The sequence below is a fragment of the Felis catus genome, chromosome E1 (assembly GCF_018350175.1).
Source record: "Felis catus isolate Fca126 chromosome E1, F.catus_Fca126_mat1.0, whole genome shotgun sequence".
Taxonomy (NCBI): domain Eukaryota; kingdom Metazoa; phylum Chordata; class Mammalia; order Carnivora; family Felidae; genus Felis; species Felis catus.
In genome coordinates, this window is record NC_058381.1 from 46,872,353 (window position 1) to 46,893,565 (window position 21,213).

The 21,213-nt window shown below is 43.9% G+C and overlaps 1 protein-coding gene across 12 annotated transcripts in view; it reads right to left on the reverse strand.

Annotated features, from left to right (window-relative positions):
• Positions 1 to 21,213, reverse strand: part of TEX2 (testis expressed 2) — a 104,411-nt gene that overhangs the window by 56,462 nt on the left and 26,736 nt on the right. For 4 of the 12 annotated variants that reach the window (XM_023244505.2, XM_006940494.5, XM_006940495.5 and 1 more), the window contains exon 2: positions 2,631 to 4,296. In XM_023244505.2, the coding sequence (XP_023100273.2) occupies positions 2,631 to 4,271 (1,641 nt within the window). In that variant the 5' untranslated portion in view covers positions 4,272 to 4,296. Of the gene's footprint in view, positions 1 to 2,630; positions 4,297 to 5,640; positions 5,830 to 7,676; positions 7,749 to 16,485; positions 16,634 to 21,213 lie in introns of those variants that run through there. The other 8 variants (XM_023244502.2, XM_045045174.1, XM_023244504.2 and 5 more) reach the window with 6 other exon arrangements.

Genomic DNA, 21,213 nt, shown 5'->3' on the forward strand with positions numbered 1-21,213 from the left:
CATTAAAATTAAAACTTCCCCAAATAATCAAGTGCTCACACCGGTTTAAACTGAATGTCATGATTGTTAGGCACTGGAGTTAAATGTCAGTACCATTTTTCCTTGCTGAATACTAACTTACTTAGAGGACACGTAATTCAGGTCGTCACAGTATCACCCTATCAGAAGCATAGCAAGCATAACGAGTCACTTTTATTCTGCTTCATATACCAAGCTTAAGTGTGCCACATCCTCAAGACTCAGCACAAGCTTCTCTTAAAAAAAAGAAAGTCGCATGACATACTGCCGTGGGGTAAGAAAGAAAAAAGATCAGGGGTGCCAGGGTGGCTCAGTCGGTTAAGCGTCCGACTTCGGCTCAGGTCATGATCTTACAGTTCATGGGATCGAGGCCCTGTCGGGCTCTGTGCTGACAGCTCAGAGCCTGGAGCCTGCTTCGGATTCTGTGTCTCCCTCACTCGCTGCCCCTCCTCCGCTCACACTCTCTCTCTCAAAAATAAATAAACATAAACAAAATTTAGTTAAAAAAAAAAAAAAGAAAAAAGGTCAGACTGCAAAATACATGATTTCATTAAATCAAAACAAAAAGAGTATGCGAGTATGTATACACTCACATATGCAGGAATTTAAAAAAGGAACAAAACTAAGATATATATCAAAATCATTAGTTCCTTTCACTAGTGTGATAAAAAACTTTTTTTCTTTCAGTTTCCTCTGTTTTGAAAACACTGACCATGTATTTCTTTTCAATAAGGTAAAAAGTTCATGAAACTAGAAAACAAACAGTATTTTGGACCCTTAGGATTTTTCCCCTTGATTTTTTTGCTTTTTGTTTTTTGGGTTTTTTTGTTTTGTTTTGTTTTGGGTTTTTTTTGCAATAAAAAGAGATGATGCCATTTTTTGAACATTCTTATTTAAACAAAGAGGAGGAAAAAAACCTTTTAACAGAGAAATGGAACCAGCTTTGAATACAAAAAAAAAAAAAATACAAAAAACAAAACAAAATAAAACAGAAAACGAGTTGTGAGGAGTTGGAGGAATTAAACCTCTTGTCTCTGCTGGTAGGAATGTAAAATGGTGCAGCCACTGTGGAAAACAGTATGGCAGTTCCCAAAAAAATTAAAAATAGAATTACCGTAGGAGCCAGCGCTCCCACTTTGGGGTATACATCCAAAAGAGTTGAAAACAAGATCTCAAAAAGCTATCTATAACATCCATGTTCGTAGCAGCATTATTCAGTATAACTAAAATGTGGAGGCGACCCACGTGCCCATTGACGGATGAATGGATAAGGAAAAAGTAGTATATACGTATAATGGAATATTACTCGGCCTTGAAAGGAAAGGAAATTCAGACTAATTCTGATTACGCTAAGTAAAACAAGCCAGCCACAAAAAGACAACTACTGTCTGATTCCACTTATATGAGGCAGTCGGGAGTATTCAAAATTGAAAAGACAGAGCGGAACTATGGTTGCAGGCTCCGGAGGCAGAAGAATGAGGAGCTACTGTTTAAGATAAAAAGAGTTTATCTGTGGGCAAGATAAAAAGAGTTCCAGGGATGGACTGCGGTGATGGCTGCGTTACAATGTGAATATATTTAATGCCACTGAACTGTATATTTAGAAATGGTTCAGATGGTGGGGCGCCTGGGTGGCTCAGTTGGTTAAGCATCTGACTCTTGACTTCAGCTCAGGTCATGATCTTGTGGTTCGTGAGTTCGAGCCCCGCACTGGGCTCCACACTGTCAGTGCGAAGCCTGCTTGGAAGTCCCCCTCTCTCTCTCTCTCTCTCTCTCTCTCTCTGCCCCTCTCCTGCTCTGTCTCTCAAAATAAATAAATTAAAAAAAAAAATGTTCGGATGATAAGTTGTATGTTATTTGTATTTTACCACAATTAAAAAAGCACATATATATGTATATATATATACATACACAAAACACGTATATGTGCCTATGACTTACAAACTATACAAGCTACAACTGTATATATATATTTCCAAATATTTTGAAACATACACAAAACCCTGAAGTTTTTAAAATATGTACAAATACAAATGGAAGTGCTAATATTTTCTTCCTGCACCCTAACGGATCTTCCCGGCCCCCCTAAGGAGGCCCGAACCCTGAGACTGTCACGCACCGGAAGGTGATGTCTCTCTCTCTCTCTCCAGCCCACACCTCACTGTGCGCACAGGAAAGAGCAGTACCGTCAGTAACCACCCCCCGACACCAGTTTGCCTTCTCTTCCTCCTGTCCTTCTCTGGCTTTCCAGGAGTGCTGAACCCTTCTCCAAGGGCCGCAAGCACATGCAATCCTAACAGACTCGGCAAGTAGCAAATCCCTGGAAAGTTTAGAGAGAGACTGAAATCCGAACCGCATGTAAATGCTACTCACTGGCACCCTGGAGGATCCTTGAAAAACTCCTCAGTGAACTGGTAAAACTTGAATTAGAATGAGGTTTACCAGAGAAGTCTCCTGGGTGCCCCTGGAGTGAGGAGAATCCAAAGCCTTAAAAATACTGCTTATGTGAAAACCATGACCGTCAACTAAAAGACCATTAAGTGGGATCTAAAATCAGGCTGTGTGGGGGAGATCGGTGGGGGGCGCTAGCGGGCTGCTGCAGAGGGACTTACCTTCAGTATTTCCGGTTCTTTGATATCCAGGGACCTCGTGTTCCAGTGTTGTAGGCTTTTATGTAATCTGTGATATTTATGAGCACTTGGTGGTGTAAAAAACCAGATCATGCAAACCGCAGTCATGAACCCAAGGCCAATTCCCAGAAAGAGTCCGCTCACGTAATGGGGGAGGGGGAGGATGAGGTACCCATAGACACACATGATAAAGAAGCCCAGCGTCTTCACCGGCAGCTCCGGGTGCTGCACGGCCGAGTGGGCCTCGTCCTCACTGTCCAGAGTCGGACCGTCATCCGCCGGCACCTCGGGCCCGGCAGGGAGATCCGGGAGCTTGTCCGGCGCGCTCTCCACCTCCGCTTCCAAATCAAAGTCCTCGGTGTACAGTTCGCAAAACTCCTCATCCTCTTTGCTCACCAAGGCAGACAAGGAACATTTCTCAAGAACCAGGGAGCTTGTCTTCAGGCCTAAGTCCTTCAGACTGCCGCCCTGGGAACTCTTCGGTTCCGCCTCTCTGGAGGGCGGCTCATCGGAGGACCTGGGGGGGTCACTTCCGGGGCCGCTGGGGTCACTCCCATAGGGGTCCCCCTCGGAGTCACACTCCTCTTCCTTGATGCTGTAGTTGTTATTGCTTTCCAAGTGACCGTTCAAGCTGGACAGATTGGAGAGTTCTGAAGCACTTGAAGATAAGGCTTTGGGCCTGTGGCTGCCACTTTCCTCCCCTATAATTTTACTAAGGAGCTGAAAAGGCTCATAGATGACTTCTGAAAGGCGACGTTTAGTGTCTTCGATTTTAGCCTCCATCTCGGGCACTTTAAAAAAGGAGCGCGTATCGGAGGGAGAAGTCAGTGGGGAAGAAGGCGCAGTTTTGGAATCTCCACCTGTGCTCCGTGGCTGTGTGAACTGCTTGAACAGGTGTAAATTGAGCTTGGAGTCCGGTGGTTTATAGGACACGGTATCCGACTCCTGCCTGGAGGTGTCTGTGGACAGAGACTTGACTAATGTCTTCATCAAGTGCCTGTGCCTCGAGGGGTGTGGGGACTCTTTTGGCTCCACCTCGGTCGACAGGGACTTCACAAGGCTCATGAAGGGTTTTGCGCTGGAGAGGGTGGAGGCTGAGGCACTGGACGACAGGATAGGAGACTTGGAAGGAGAGGACAATGGGGAGGAGGAACTGGTTTTCTGCTCAGAAAGGGATGACACACTGGGAGAGCTAGCTAAGGGCCCGGACGAAGATGACCCTGGGGACAGAGCCAATGGCACTGTACTTAATACTTGCACTGCCGGAGGAGGGGACTCCAACAGCTTTACAGTGTTCGCGGAGACGGGCAAAATGGCAGGGGACACGGACAGTCCATCTGCCAGGATGGGCTGAGCAGCAGGGCCAGTGGAGTCATAGCCACCCTGGGGTTCAAGATAGAGGTCTTCCTTGGCCTCGAGCCCCGTTACAATGCTTTGGTCGTCCAGCCCCTCCTCGAGGTACTCCCTGAACTCCTCCTCTTCCTCCTCCTCCTCCTCCCCGGATGCCGAGAAGTGAATGGCGATAGTGTCTCGGGACACGGACCTCTGCACGTGCACTCTGGGGGCTGATGGTTTTGGCATGTCAATGGTTTTCTCGGCATGGCGACCATTCAGACTTGTCATTGCCGGCTTCACGAGGGCTCAGGCTCTGCAAAAACAGCAAGAAAACCAGAAGTCAGAAAGTCACTTCTCCACAGGACAAAGTGTCATGTGCACACTGGAGCACAGATGACGCTCACTTCCAAATGGTGATTATGCCTTGACTTGGCAGATGGCCACTGTTTGTCACTTGAGCAGGTCTGATGGTTTAATTTTCACCAGATAAATCCCAGTTAGGCATTCTCTTTTATGAGCAAACTCCAAACTGGTATTACAAATGCCATACAGTCTGTCTCACTTTCGCAACATCTGAGTAACCGTTTCCTCCCTCTTAACTGGCTCATTTCGATCAGCAATTCTAGATTTCAACACTTAAAATACCTGCACAATAGAGGTTACCAGCATCACTTTCGAAGTCCAACGAGATAAAATGCGGCATCCTGGTGATTTTGAGGATCTTGGAACAAAAATTTCACCAGTGTTTTCTAGCTATAAAAAGCCAACCCAGGAGGATTATTGCTTCCATTGCAATTTTCTCAGCCATCCTAACAATTATTTGGTTTGCCTCTCCCACCAAGACTCATACTATCTTGCCACCGCAAAGAAGCAGCAAAGTCTCCAAGGGCAGCAAGGGAAATCTGTCAATGAATTGCTATGACCTGTTGGCTTCTTTATTCCCCAAATGGCAGAGTATTTAGGCAGCCGTGAAGACATGGGCATATGCTGGGGCTTCAGGATAAAGGAAACACATTTTAAACTGAATCCACGATTCAGAGGGCAGGAAAATTAAGGATCAATGCTGTAACCCATCACCAACCAAGAACTCTAAGGGCTACGGTCAGAGACGTGGAAGCTATGCTTTCTGCTCTTCGGGAGCTTAGCAGCCAGCTGGGGAGAAGACAGACACCTGGGCAGCGGAACTAAAGTCACCAGGCCGACTCTGTGACATCTAGTACATTACTTCTCTCCCCATTCACTAATGGGCACCACACATCATAACAGACCCTACAAAATGGAAATCAGCACCACAATCTGGAAAGAGACCCTGTCAAAGGAGCAAGAACACACTTGAGGAATGAATTTCAGGTGTTCTGAGGAGGCTGAGACCATTGTAGGAAGCAGGACACCGCGCTCAGTGTTTTAAACTGATGGGTCAGGGGCGCTTGGCCGGCTCAGTCAGCAGAGCTATGCAACTCAATCTCAGGACCACGAGTTCAACCCCACGTTGGGTGTGGAGCATACTAAATTAAAAAAAAAAAAAAAAAAACATTAAAAAAATAAAATAATAAGCGGATGGGCAGGTTGTGACAGAAAGGGCATGATTAGAAAGAGGGGAAAAGGTGTGAAGATGAGCATGGGCATGGTTGTCCTGCCACACGGGTCTGTCCTTTACCTCCAAGGGTGTGGGTGGGGTGGGGTGCTGGGGAGCACTGGGAGACCACCGGTACAAGAGCAGCATCATGGGAAGTGGAAGAGCGGCCCCGGGAGCTGCCAAATAGGGCTTCTGGTACTTTCTCCTTTTCCAGTTGATTCTGTGGGACCCCGAACAAGCCTAAACTTCTCTGGTTCTCAGAATTGTCATCTGTAAAATGGAGAATCAAGAGTTCTTTCCAAATCTAAAACCCTATATGTTTATGACGATTGTTACCACCCAACGTAATACACTCAAACAAGTCATCTACCATCGACGATCAACATTACATTGCTTGCTTGTTTCTTCAATTTGAAGAACTCCCATATTGAAGTCTTCTGCCAAATATTAATTTCCAAAATGCTGGCAACTGATACTACTAACAGGAGAAAAGGCAAACCCATGGTGGGAGGGGGGCAGGCAACAGTGATCCTGGTTCCCTAGAACAGAAAATACCCCAACGATGACAAGAATTACCATTCAAGGGCCCAGTCACAACATGGACACATCTGAAATTCCCCTTTTTTAGTATGAATACTTAAGAGAAATTACTTTCACTGAAACTTTCCAACAGAGCTTTGCCCCTGCTCATTCATGACCCTCAGACTCTCCTATCACCAGTGGATTCAGGAAAAGGACAGACAAAGCAGTTTAAATCCAAGAGCTGAGGGCAAGTTAGAAAGACAAAGCCTCCGGTCTAGGACCATCTTCCCGGTTATCTTTGAGCCAACAGGTTTGTAAGCTTAGTAAGAAAAATACCAAGTGCAACACATATTTTTCATTTGTCACCTAGTTTTATAAGGGCACTTTAAAAAGAAAATTATAGAGGTAATTTAAAAAGAAAAGGTTGATATTTGATGATTCTCAGTAGGCTGAAAAATGAGTTTCATTTAAATTGCCTTAATAACATCAAGGACCACGTGTAGGGCTCCACTGTTCTGAGGCTGCCTGATGGCATGGTGGCTGCAAGTTAAAATGACTGTGGGCACACGTGCAAATACAGAGCACGATGTGGGGACTGGACAGTGTGAGCTGGTCTTCTGGGGAGCAAGGCGAGAGTGGAGAGGCCTGTCCGTAGTTGAGGGTGGGAAGGCCTAGGAATCGGCAGGCAAAGTCAGGTCCAGGAAGGGGCCCATGGGAGAAAACAGTAGTGTATCCAGGAGCCTGTGGCACAGTGAGCAGGCACCTGCCCAGGAAGGAGCACCATCAGGGGCCTGCTCGCCCACCTCTCCACAGAGTCAGGCCCTGACTTGCCAGTTGAAGGGACCTCTGCTAATCTCTGATCAGACTGTCTCAAGGCCTGTGTCAGCCAGCAGGGCCCACGGGGGACTCCGTGGAGAGATGGATGCCAGAGAGCCAGCTGAGGGCAGGCAGTCTGGCTCATCATCTAATGTCTCTCTCCTGGGCTCAGGTAAGTAGCCTGAGAGATCCAGAGTAAACTCCCCCAAATCCACCCTGACCATTTATTTCACTGGTGTGCTTTTTGTGTTTGTTTGCTTTTATAAATACATGCCACGTGAGGCCAGAGCAGCACTGCTACTGCTTAAATACAAGAAAATCTCAGGGCTCTGTTCACTCATCTGCAAAATGAGGGGATGAGACTAAAGAAAAGCTGCTTCTAGGACCAAAATTGCTGGATAATTGAGTGTCCTGGAACCAGAGTGGATACTATGGGTTCCAGACAACCCATCAAGTGGTCACTCCCTCTTCCTAGGGACTACTGCAAGCCTCCTCCTCTCTGTCCTCCCAGTGGCTGGCTGCTGGGGCCAGCAAAACTGACCCTCCCACAATCACAGCCCCGCAGGACAGCCAAGGTCAAGAGAAAAAAGCACCTGACTGTTGCCCAGGAAGATTATGTGGTTTGTTCAAGGCCGCAGCACTGACTAAAGGAGGGGGAGGGAGGGACAGTTAGACATGGGCTTTTGACACTGATGTGCTGATGCCTTTTTCACCACAGCAAACTGCTTCCTCTAGCACATCACGCACATTCTTTATGACTGCTTTGTCCTAGTACCCACCGTCTGTGCTCCTCCACGGACAGCTCTCCCAGGAACTAAGGGCTCAGTTCTCAACAACCAGCCTGTGACCAGCTGCATGGAGAAATGGAGAGTCGTCTCATTGTCTCATTATCCATCCGACAACCTAGTATCCTAAAAAAGTACCTAGCTCACTAGCGCCTGCCCTCCACCACCCAAACTCAATTATAACTGGGCTTCAAAAAAGGAGACAACCTTATCAAGCCCTTGGGAACTGAAATGCCCGAAAAGGAAATTTCCTTCCCAACAGGTCTCCTTGTTCCAAAGCCACTAGCAGATCACAGGACCCCGGGCTTTGACCCTGACTCCTGAGTCCTCAGAGGGGGAGGGCATATATCTTACGTTGCCATATAGGATTTCCTGCCAGAGATTCATTTAAGCAAAAGTCTGATTTGGTCATGAGCAAAGTGGGGCTGAAGATTTACTGTGTCCAGCCCCAGAATGGATGGGAATGTTAGAGACAACACTGAAAACCTGAGGCTTGGAGGTCCGGTTGTCTGGGAGGGCAAGCTGTATTATCAGGCTCACCATTCTGCTGAAAACTAACACTGAATTCAATATTAAAAAGAAAGGGGGAAAAAAAAAAACCCGAAAACTTCTGAAAAGCACTGAAATTTTAACAACTGGGAAAGGAATAACCAGGCCGAGACTACGGAAAATGGGAACCCGGAGAAGAGCTCTGGAGAAGCCATTCTTGCCCTCAAAACACTGGATGATTCTGACAAATGGGAACTATTTATTTCCTTATTTTTTTTAAATGTTTATTTTTGAGAGAGAGAGAGAGAGAGAGAGAGAGAGAGAGAGAGAGAGAAGTGTGAGTGGGGGAGGGGCAGAGAGAGGGGGAGACAGAATCTGAAGCAGGCCCCAGGCTCTGAGCTGTCAGCACAGAGCCGGAGGTGGAGCTTGAACTCATGAACCGTGAGATCATGACCTGAGCCGAAGTTGGTCGCCCAACCGACTGAGGCACCCAGGCGCCCCAGGAACTTGAATTTTAGTGCTCTTCTGAGCAGAAATCAAAGTTCAGGGCTGGCTGAGATACAGCACTCGCTGAAGACCCTTCCACAATGAGCTGCTCCAGAGGGCTACACGTGCTCAGCAGTGGGTGAACAAGGAGCAAACCGGCCCTCTTCGAGTTGAGAGCTTTGAGAACATAACGCTAAGTGAAGTACACTGGTCACCAAAAGCCAAATGCTGTGTGATTCCACTTATTTGAGCTTTCTCAAGTAGTCAGCTTCATATAAACACAGAGTAGAAGGCAGTTACCGGGGGCTGGGGAAGGGGAAACGAGGAGATGTCTCACGGGCACAGACTTTCAGTTCTGTGTGATGAAGAAGTTTTGGAGACTGGTTGCAAAACAATGTGGATCTACTTAACGCTACTGAATTGTACACCTAAAGAGTTAAGATGGTAAATTTAATGCTATGTATATTTAACCATAAATTGGGAATAAAAAATATTTTGAAAAATATTCATTCAAAACTTCACAATGATGTGATATTAACACTTTGAACTACTTATCATGCCAACTAAAACAATTCTATTCAAAAAGCTCACACTGTTCTTTAGTATTTACCATACGGTTACATTTTTAGGTAACAAGTGCAATTGTATTTATGCTCCCATACTTTGTGGGGGTCAAAAAAACTTTAGAGCCCAATGCCCCCTGCACCTTACCCATGTATGTTTCAGGGAAAAAGGATATTTGAAACTCTTTTGCTGATGAGTCTTTCCCAAGGTCTTGACTGCCATTCTCCATTAAAGTTACTATGCCTTGTAAAGATGGTCACTGCTCTCATTAAGACTGAGAAAGCTTCAAAGAAGGGCTTCTCTCCCTAGCATTTATGCAGGATTCTATCCTATCCAGTCTAAAAACAAGGAATAAATCAATGGCTCTCATCTAACCTGAGCTTATAAAAAACAAAGACCTTAAACAGGAAGGTAGTAGCCAACTGCCCTATCATGAAGTCTGTGAGGCTCTCAAACTTAGTACAGTTAGAGTTAGAATATGAAACATCCATGAAATTTATTTTATTTCTAGTCACTCAAAAAGGTTATTGTCGTTAATTAGGCCATGAAAAACCAATCAATGATAAATCAGACTATATAATGAAAGATGAACAACTATTTCAAGACTCAATTTTGGCATTTATTAACTCAAATATAATAACCTCCCTGAATTCTGGTGATTTTTTTTTTGTGGGGGGAGGGGGATAATATTCTAATAAAAACTGCCCTTCCTACCTCCATCTGTATTTGAAACAATTCAATCCTGGGATTTTATAGAGTCATAAAAAGAGAAAATAGTTCCTTCCAGGCTGCTCACTTATCAGAAACCCATCCCACTTGGTCCTCCCACATTAAAACAAATAGTGATGTGGCCATTATGATCAACATTATTATTACTTTCTAATTCATATATTAGATTAGAAGGAGTGCAGGAGGAAGGAAAAAGTCAGAGAGGGAAGCAAGGAGGGAAGAGAGTGATTTTGACTGCAAATGGAACTGGTTTCCAGATAAAGTGTGTACAGTAACATAGCAGATCTTAGGAAACAAGCCTGTTTGGAATATGCCTCATTTCTCAGGAGCATCACTAATCCTTCAAGATCATTATTAAAATGCTTTGTCTTTGTAAAATTCAGCCTGTTAGATATTTGCTGCCTCTGAACAAGCTTGCACTTGGACATATGATGTATGAATACCATCTGCTAGCATGGGTTGAGTCAGTCAATAGTTTTAATTCAAAAACTTCTCTTGGCAGGGGAATAGAAGCAAGCTGCATTGTGGTGCAGAGGATGGCTTAATACCTCTTATCTGTGCATTTTTTAATAGGATTTGGTTTTATAAAAAATACGAAAGAGGCCTTAAGACTCCATTTTTCCACCTTGATGCTGCTGAGGAAACAGGTGAATGTAGTCAAACCCACCATAGTAGAAAGGTCTGATTTAGTCTAAAAATCTCAAGTGCATCTTAACAGCTATCCCTTGATTCATTTAAATTCAATGAAGCAGCTGAGAATTGCCAGCAGCCATTCTAATCTGTTAATACTCCACCTCGCAAACAAAAATCAATATTGACATTATAGATAATGAACTAGCTCGGGCCTTAGTTTCATTTAAGAAAAGAAAAGAAAGAGAAAAGAAAGTACTCTACTTCCAGCACAGGCAACCCTCTCAAGACACTTGGACTGATTGTTAGAAACTCAGAATGCCTTTCCCATTAGTTCTTAGATTCTGAGACCCACCCTCCAAAGTTTCTTCCAGCCTGGCAGGGTTCAGCACCACAAACAACACAACATAGGTTTTATAACTGCTAATAAACAACAGGTCCACCCTCTTGGGCCACAAGGCATGGACCTTTTACTGGCCGCAAAGAAGGTCTAGCTGGGAAGAATGCCATATCCACGGAGGAAAAAGGTGTTCAAACGCATCAACACGATTAGAATTTTGCTTTACAGACTGCTAGATAGATCTAACAATGAAATCCAAGTTCAGTTCACAGTAACTCATTCAAAACCAGGTCATGCCTCCAGCACAACCACACAAGGTCTATGAAGGTTTACAAAGGTTAACGCCGGTGCCACCCACTGTGGGGAACTCAAGGAGACAACAGATGGACATCGTGTATGACATCTATACGAAAGCAAAAAGGCCCTAGAGTAAAATAAAAACCTAGAACAGGTATGCCCAAATCAGATGGTGCTAATTAAGTCAAGAAGTCTGGGAATATTTTTTTTTTTTTTTTTTTTTTTTTAGCAGAAAAGTTATGGCTGGGGTGCCTGGGTGGCTCAGTCGGTTGAGTGTCTGACTTCGGCTCAGGTCATGATCTCGCGGTCTGTGAGTTCAAGCCCCGCATCAGTCTCTGTGCTGACAGCTCGGAGCCTGGAGCCTGCTTTGGATTCTGTGTAGCCTTCTCTCTCTGCCCCTCCCCCGCTCATGCCCTGTCTCTGTCTCTCTGTGTCAAAAATAAATAAACATTAAAAAAATTAAAAAAAAAAAAAGAAAGAAAAGTTATGGCTGCGGCCTACACATGAAAAGAATATTGCAGTTATGAAGCATCAGAGCATGGAAAGGCACAGAGATGGGAACAAGAGGGTCGCTGAATGGTTGGGTTAGCTATGGCTGAGGGGCTGCGCTGGGGGGTGTGGGAGGAAGGCTAATATTTGAATTAAGGGCAGGGAATCAATTATTCAAAACCTTGAAACGCTAAGCATTTGGATTTATACTTATTTATTTTTTTGAGAGAGAGAGCATGCATGAGTGGGGAAGAGGCAGAGAGAGAGAGGGAGGGAGAGAGAGAGAATCCCAAGCAGGCTCCACATTCAGCATGAAGATTAACGTGGGGCTTGATCCCATGACCCATGAGATCACAACCTGAGCTGAAACCAAGAGTTGGATGCTCAACCGACTGAGCTACCCATATGCCTCTGGGTTTGTATTTAAATCTTAGGAAACAGAACCCCTGTAGATTCTTGAGAGGTGTGAGAGATGTTTTTGTTCAGGTGAGTGAGTGCCTGGAAGCTAGGAGGCAGGTGCTGGAAATCTGGAAGAAGGGTAAGGAAAGAGTCGCTAGTGGCTGTGTTCACCAAATAACACATTTCAAAAGCTGATGTTCGTGGGGTCTAACGTTAACAACACGCAAATCTGGGAAAGAGTTATAGTGCTCCTTATTCCGTTTTTATTTTTTGCAACTATTTTAAATACTGAAATTATTTCTAAATTAAAAAAAAAAAAACCATCAAAAAGGGGCACCCGGTGGCTTAGTTGGTTAAGCGTCCAACTCTTGGTTTCGGCTCAGGTCACGATCTCACGGTTTTTGAGTTTGATCCCCACATCAGGCTCTGTGCTGACAGTGTGGAGCCTGCTTAGGACTCTCTCTCTCTCTCTCTCTCTCTCTTTCTCTCTCTCTCTCTCTCTCTGTTCCTTCAACACTTGTGCTCTCCCCCCTCTCTCTCAAAATAAATAAATAAACTTTAAAAATAACAACAACAAAAGCAGCGTTCCTCACCATTATTTGCCTTTGGATCTGTTGGCAAACGTTGCTCCCTCCTGCCTCCCACTGTTGTACCAGTCAGAATGATCAAGGCCAGTTACAGGTAGTAACAGGAGGCAGCCTAAGTTTTACCTTCCTTGAACTTTTTAAAATTTTATTTTGAGATAATTATAGGCTCACAGTAAGTTGCAAAGGAAGTGCAAAGAGGTGCTGTGTACCTTTCACCAACCATTCCTTAAATTTTCAAGCCAAATCAATTCCAAGTGGTTAAGAAGTCAGGTTTCAGGGGTGCCTAGGTGGCTCAGTCCATGGAGCATCCGACTTCGGCTCAGGTCATGATCTTGCAGTTTGTGGGTTCAAGCCCCAAGTTAGGCTCCACGCTTACAGGGCGGAGCCTGCTTGGGATTCTCTCTTTCTCTTCCCAGCTCTCTCTCTCTGCCCCTCCCCCACACAAGTGTATGCTTGTGTGCTCGTGCACATACTATGTCTCAAAATAAGTAAATAAACTTAAAAAAGAAAGAAAGAAAGAAAGAAAGAAAGAAAGAAAGAAAGAAAGAAAGAAAGAAAGAAAAAGAAAGAAAGAAAGAAATCAGGTGTTAACCACAGACCACCAATTCATCCCTGTAAGAAAAATGCATCTACCTGAGAATGGAACTTCCCCTTATAAGGACTTTCTGATAGTCTTTCTTAAGGTCTTAAATGGTCAAGTTTAGGAAGGTATCATCAATAGATAATTCCCAATACAGCATCAATAGATACGTAAACAGGCAATTCAACTAAAAGTTCAAATGGTCAATGAACAAACAAACGAAAAAGGTTCAGCTCACTGAAAGCAACAGATAGCTGGGAAACAAATCAGTGAAACAATTTTAGTCATCGAAAACCATCACTGAAATATAATCTGTGATGCTCTCAAAGGCACACTGAGACAAACTGATTATTGTTGCCCTAACGGTTGGAACATGATTAGTAAAAAACTTTTCTGAAAACAATTTTGCAGTAACTATTAAGTCCCTCAATAATGTTCATTCCATACATGCACTAGGCAAAATCAGAGGTGGGTGGAGGGCGCCTGGGTGGCTCAGTCATTTAAGCGTCAGGCTCTTGATCTGGGCTCAGGTCATGATCTCACGGTCCTGAGATGGAGCCCTGTGTCTGGCTCCACACTGGGCGTGGAGCCTGCTTAAGATTCTCTCTCTCCCTCTGCCCCTCCCCCATGCTCTTGCACTCTCTCTCTCTCTGTCTCTCAAAAAAAAAAAAAAAAAATAGAGGGCAGCAGGCAGCATTAATGCCAGTCTTCTCTATATAATGGGCATATCAGTAATTTTTACTTTCTAATTTTAGACCAAATACTTCCAAAATGTGGGGAAAAAATTACATGTAAATGCATGCCAATCTTTAAAATAAAATCACAATCTTTGGAATATAAAATTGTACTAGCCCTTCCCTCCCCCACCTTACCCCATGAGAAAACTAAGGCACAGAAAAGATTCATTTTTATAAAATGAGTCACACCATATGTATACATGCGATCTGTTTTTATACACAAGACTCCACAGAGAAGTAATCTAGCACATGGGTATCAATGAGGCTTTTGGCTTCAGTTCCAATAACTTGGGAGGAGTGTGACCCTCAGGCAAATTAAAGCCTCTGTTTAAGGGTCTTAAGCCTTAAGCCTCTGTTTCTCCATCTGTAAGATGGGAATGGTAAAAGAGTGTTCAGATTAAATAAAACAATTTATGTAAGGCACTGAGCATGGTCCCTGGTATAGAACAAGCATTCCTTAAATGTTATCTGTGCTTGTAAGTATTTCCTCACATCAACAGAGATTCTTCTACACATGATTTTAAATAGCTAGATAAAATGAATATTCCACAACAGAACCATTTCATCACAGGATACTACTTGGAATTTTTTGCTGTTACAAACAATGCTACAATACATTATGATTTTATACACAGATACACAGCCTTTGACTGCCTCTCTGATTATCTCCTCAGTAAATAGTTTTAGAAGCGGTATTGGGGTTAAATAGCATATGTACAATTTTCGAAAAAATAGTTTTCAAGCTCATTGTAGAAACCTTCTAAAACAGATGTATGCAGAAGAAAAGTGAAATTTTCTCCTGCTTCCCTCGAATCAACAGTTTAGAATGTATCCTTCGTTCCACTCATTTTATTTGCATTTATCAACACACACAAACACATAAAACTGTTTCTGTTTTTTTGTCTTAAATGAGATCATACTATACAGATTGCTTTGCAGTTTGTTTTTCACTTACTATTTCTTGGGCTTCTCCCCATGCCTATCTATATAAGTCAGCAGGTACGCACACACACACATGCTTTTTCCACACAGTACAGATATACCATCATCCACTTACTCATTCCTTTGATAGAAATTTGAGGGTTGAGTTTTCACTATCAGAAACAATGCTATCTTGAAAAGCCTTTCCTATAAATCTTGTATACAAGTGCAACTCTATCTGTAGGGTACCTTCTTAAAGGTGGAATTGATGGCTCAAAGGAGGTGCCTGTTTACAATTTTGGAACTGTCTTGCCAATTTGCCCAATTTGCTAACGATGTATGAAGCATCCACCTTGAACTTTTGTCAAGACTGAACATCATTTTTAATTTTTGTCCATCTGATTGATAGCAAAAAGGCATCTCAATGTTTTAATAATCACTTCAAGCTTTCCCCCCTCTGTTTCCCTTCTTCTGTTAACCAGTCAATCATACTTCTTGCTCAAGCATTTTTCCTACTCACTTTATGAGTCATGGACAGTTACCACTTTCTCTCCTGTGTGTTGCAATATTTTCCCCCATCTCTGATCTGACTTTAAACTTAATTTTTAAATATATAAAGTTTTCTATTTTGAGGTGTTGAATCTCTCAGTCTCTTACTTTACAGTTCTGGGTTTTATACTTCCCAAGGATGCCTTCCCCATTCCATCAGCATAAGAGCATTAGTCTCTGAAATCATTGCAGAAAATGATGACAATAAGCATATACAACACACATACTGTTCTCTGTTCCTCATACAAGGATCAAACTCTTTAGAAAAATGGACTGATACGAACATAATTTCTCTGTATTTCCTAGCCATAATAAACGGTCAAGTATTTGGATCTTTCCCCTCCAAATCATATTAGTACACTAAGAAAACCTAGTTTATTTATTTTTTAAAATTTATTTTATGTTTTTTACTTTTTAAAATTTACATCCAAATTAGTTAGCATGTAGTGCAACAATGATTTCAGGAGTAGATTCCTTATAGAAAACCTAGTTTATATATCTGAATCCATTCGTATCTACTGATTGCTTAGCTTTTCCACTCTCTGAGAAAGGAAGTAATGGGTGGAGGTAAGAGAATGTGACTTGAATGAAGGTTTCACAGAGGCATATGTGAGCTGGCCCTGGTAGACTTGACGGGCTAACCACAGAGACTCAGGGATTGAGAGTAAATTCTAAGTGAGGGACAGACGATCAGGAAAGGGAAGGAGGCAAGAAACCCAAGACCATGATGAAGACCTTCAAAGTCACAAGGTACTGCATTCCTGGCAGAGGCATGGTCCTGGATGGCCAACTGGCCACACTGAGGTTCCTTCTAAAGAGGCCGACTTGCCTGCGGGCCCCGTCAGATAACATTCCCCCATCCTACTCAACCACCATTGTGGATGTGACAGGGAAGGTCTTGAGCTGAGGGCAGCCTAGTGATAGACCAAGTCCAAAAGTTCCACCCAAGTGTGAGATTCTGATAACTGTTCAGTTGGTAGAAGCACCAGCCACTGAAAATTCATACCTAGTGAAGCCATGAGGCAGCAGGGTCAGGAGCTCGGAGGGAGACCATGCCACTCAAATGACAGTGATGGAGCTCACCCACTTCACCTCCCTGGGCCTTGGGTTTTTTCACTGTAAACTGAGGGGACCCTCTTGGTCTTCAAGGAATTTTCCAGAAAGCTCTAAATTCTCTATGTCTATGGTTCTATGATTCAATATTCATGGAACAGAACCTAGAGTCTTATTTTCTCATTTCGCCAAGAGAAATTCTTGGCAATTGCTCAAGTCAAGTAAAGGAAACCAGAATACGCTTGAACTGATTGATGTGTCTAAGGCAATTAAGTCAAAATATCTTTCTAATAATATTGAAACAGTTCATCTCACGTTAAGAAATACTTCTAGACCTTGTCTTGCTTAGACCAGCTGTGGAAACATCCCTCACTTCTTCTGGTCATAGGTGGAGAGTTCGCTGAGTCTCCAAAAGACGAGATGTAGATACTCAGCGCTTGCGTGCGTGCCGTGGCAACAGAAAGCTTCATTCTCTTTTGGATTCAAATTATTCCTCCTCCAGATTCCCACCTATCCTTACAGGGACACAACTCCATACCCTCTCACAACAAATGATCTCCCTCCTCCACTGCCTAGCGTTTTTGTTTTTGTTTTCAAATGGGAAGAGAGCAAGGTAAGAGAAAGAGAAGGGCTGGCCTAGTTTTTAAGATGAAACCACCATGTGTATTTTCAGACCAAACCACCATGTGTACCACCCTCTCTAAATCATTAACGCTGCCATCCACTGCCTGTGAGGCGTCCCCACCCCCAGGCCTGCGAGTCACTCCCACTGCCATGGACCTCTCCATGGACCTCTATCCCACCTGCGGTGGGGGGTTGGGGGACGGACTTCTCCAGATCCTAGTCAGGAGGGGACTGTAGCATGCAGACCTGGACTAGGACATGGCTGTTTCCAGGAAATTCCTGAATGAGCTCACTGATTTCTTAGTCAGATCTCCTAGTGGTGCGATTCCAGGCCTTGTCTCTCATCCAGGCCTCCAGTTTTGTCTCCCTCCTTTCTCCCTCTAAGCAGATGGCCCTGCCCCTAATTCACTGGGAAGGTGGTAGGAGTTGCCATCTTGTCTCCCATACCCAATTATGTACACGAATCACTATTCTCATCCCTTGGCTAGAAATTCTTCTATCTGTTCCTCTCTAATCCACACCCACACACAGATCTTATCTAGGTCCAAAGAGGTCTAATTCTAAACTGAATGGATCCATTTGTCCCCTCATTCCTGCCCACCCAACCCCACCCCACACTAGGGACCACTGATTCTCCAAACACCAAGGATCCAACCCCTAAGGTCATCTCTGATGTTCCCTTCTTTATTCTCCAAACCTCTTTTCTTCCCCACATCCTCTTGACGGAGTTCTTTTATCACCTCACACCTCAACATTTCTTTCTGGCTTCATCCCCTGTCCCATCTCCACCCACATGGCATCCTGCCACCAGGCTTGTCTTCTTTAAACACTACTCTCATCACGTCATTCTTCTGCTCAAAAACCTTTCTTGTTCTTGCGTCTCTTTGGCTTTCAGGGTCCAACATTACATGGCCACCCTCTCTCTCAACCTTATTTTCCGTTACTCTCCAACGTGTTCCCAACGTTCTGGTTGGGTTTGATGAACTATCTCCTCCTTCCCACCTCCATTCATGCAGCTCTCTGTATTGGAAATGCCTTGCCTTGTCAAGCGCTAGCATCCTCCATGAAGCCAGTGATGCTTGAATTGAACCCCAGGCCTTCCTCCTAGACAACTCCAGCCTCCCAGCTGACCCCCTACAACATTTATGCCACACAAGTAATCATAGAATGTGTATTCTCAACCAAGAGTAGTTGACTTTCAAAGGTTCATCAGTAAGTCAGTTGTGTGAAATTCAAAATCCATTTATCCTGAAGGAAAATACATGGGAAATAGGTTCTAGGCCATGAAATGTATGCAATCCACAGTGTAACTTAACCGTGATACAAATGTACCTTTCCAACCACGCAGAAGATAACTCAAAAGAAAAACACATTCTGAATTCAGATAATTCCAGGACGAAGGCCTCTGTCCATACTCCAGAAAGAGACAATTCTAGAGAACGGGAAGCCAAAAGCCAGGGCATAAATCGAAACACTTCTCATGCATCTGCCCCAACCCAACCTCTAGAATCTGAACTCCAATTTCCAATCTAGCCCAAGGACAGGGGTCTGTTTTAACTCATGTGCAAAATTTTCTCATTCAATAGAAGCAAGACCCTGGAAAAATAGAGAGGAATTGGACCTGTCTCTGCCCCTAGACACATAGGAGCCAGGTAGCCGTCAGAGGACATGCTTCCTCCTGGGGCACCTCCATGCAGCAGCAGAACTGCTTTGGTGACTTCCAAGCATCGCCATGGCAAAAGGCATCAGGGAGAACACGGGGAAAAAATATTTTTTACTGTTTATTTTTGAGAGAGAGACAGAGTATGAGCGGGGGAGGGGCAGAGAGAGAGGGAGACACAGAATCTGATGCAGGCTCCCGGCTCTGAGCTGTCAGCACAGAGCCCGACACGGGGCTCGAACTCACAAACCACGAGATCACGACCTGAGCCGAAGTCAGATGTTTAACCGACTGAGCCACCCAGGCGCCCCAAGAACATGGGGAAATTTTAAATTTGTCCAGAGAATAGAGCAGGGCACACAGATAACTTCTAATTAGGAACTTGGTGGCCATTCCTCAGTGGGGATTAGGTTCTAAGGTCAGTGCAAAAAGCAACCAATAGCCAAGATTTCCCCACAAAGTACTGTATAAATGCTTCAGGTGACCTTGTGCAGTCACTGTTGTGCCAAGTCAAGTCTAAGAAACTTCAAGGCCAGCAAAAGGATGGAACTAAAGACAAGACTGAATGCGGTTGGCCGTTCACCCCACTCCGCCCCCAGGAAGGCTAACAAAACTCTAATGCAGACGGGAAGTTCCAGGAGCTCCCGCTCGCCTGCAGCATTTGCTCTTGTTTTAATGTCAAGTCTCTGTGACCTTAACACACATTAATAGGCGTGCTGGGAAGATTAAGGTGGAAGGTGGGGAGTTTTCTGAAGTCAGAGAAACCTGGTTAAGAATTCAAACTCAAGCATTCCAGCTTCAGATCCCTGCTACACTGCTTACCAGTGTGTGACTGGACAAATTACTGCAAAAAGCCTCTGTTTCTTTTGGAGAAAAATGGAGGTAACAGTGCCTACTTCAGAAGGGCTGCTGGGAAAATTAAGAAATAACATTTAGCATATGTAAATCCTTAGTATCAGCATCCACAGCAGGCGGGGCACATCTTCTTTATCCTTGCCCACTGGGCCATGTTATCAAGGACCAAACGGCTGGTCTCCAGCCTCTCTAACCACCTAAACTAGAGACTGTCCTGTCTGACTTCAGGTTTAGTTCTGGCAACTGTGACCATTAAGAATTATAAACACAAGGGCAAAACATAACTATGGAAAGGTCTATAAATTGTAGTGCAACATGAAAAAGCAGAAGCTGGGATGGTGAGCATTAAAACAAACAAACAAACAAGAAAGAACATACAACTAACAGGATCCTAGGAGGCTACAGAGACTAAATATTAACAGTGGGCGCTTTACTGTGAGTTGTATTTTTTGCTTTTACTGCAGGGCTGGTTAAAAGGACCACTTTTAAAATGAAGGTGCTGAATGAGGTCTGTGGTTCCACCAACCTCTGTTTTTCTGTCCCTTCCCCACCTTGGCCACATATTTTTGCCAGATTCTAGCAAATGATGTTTAACAGTGATTGGCTAATTCTGTTTACTATTTTTCCATTTCAATGCTGATCTAAATTTTAACCAATAATCCACATCATAAAGGGTTTACAATAACATTATGAAATCAAATCACTGACACAGGTGGAATGATGATAAGCATTGCTAAGTAAGCAAGAAACCATCAGTTGCTTAACTCTGATAGTCAAGGTCAACCTCATTCTAAAAGGTAGTGAGAGAACATTCAGTTTAAGGAGGGAGACCTGATACTACCTCTAATAACAATGTCTAGAGTTAGACCAATCCTGTCTCAGAAATTCTTATTATGTCACCTACAGCCAATCAGAACTTGGAATCAGTATGAAACCATACAGGCTTGCAATTCCAAACAGAAGAAAAGAAACTTGATGATTTGGGTAGCTTTTGTGTCCTCATCCTGGGTAATGCATAGTTTCTATTAAGCCTTTTGAAATGCTGAAAACGGCCCCCTGGCTCCCATGGGGTTTCTTAGCAGGTGTCAGGTTGGAACCACCAGCCTAGGTCAGCTCTACCTAGGAAACTGGTGGGACAGCCGATTAGCCAGTTCTAAGCACCTTCTTATTCCTAGTAATCAAAGGGCAAATGAATCTTAGGATTGGGCGGAGGGGAAATGTACCAGAAAATCTTAGGAAATCTGTTCATGCAAAAGACTCAACCACCCCTGCCCATCTCAGGGCTTATCATAATTGAGGAGGGGGGGGATCAGAAGACAAATAATTTGAAAAAATTCCCCAGTAATCACAGCCTATGTAGGTGAACACACATGCCCCCCAATATCTACCATGGAATTGAGACTCAATGGTCTAAATCAACTTAGAATATCAGGACCACATTATACTTACTAACTTACACACACACACACACACACACACATACACACACATGGGAAAGGGTGATGAAATCACCAGGAAGTCAATTGGAAATACAGTACCTGC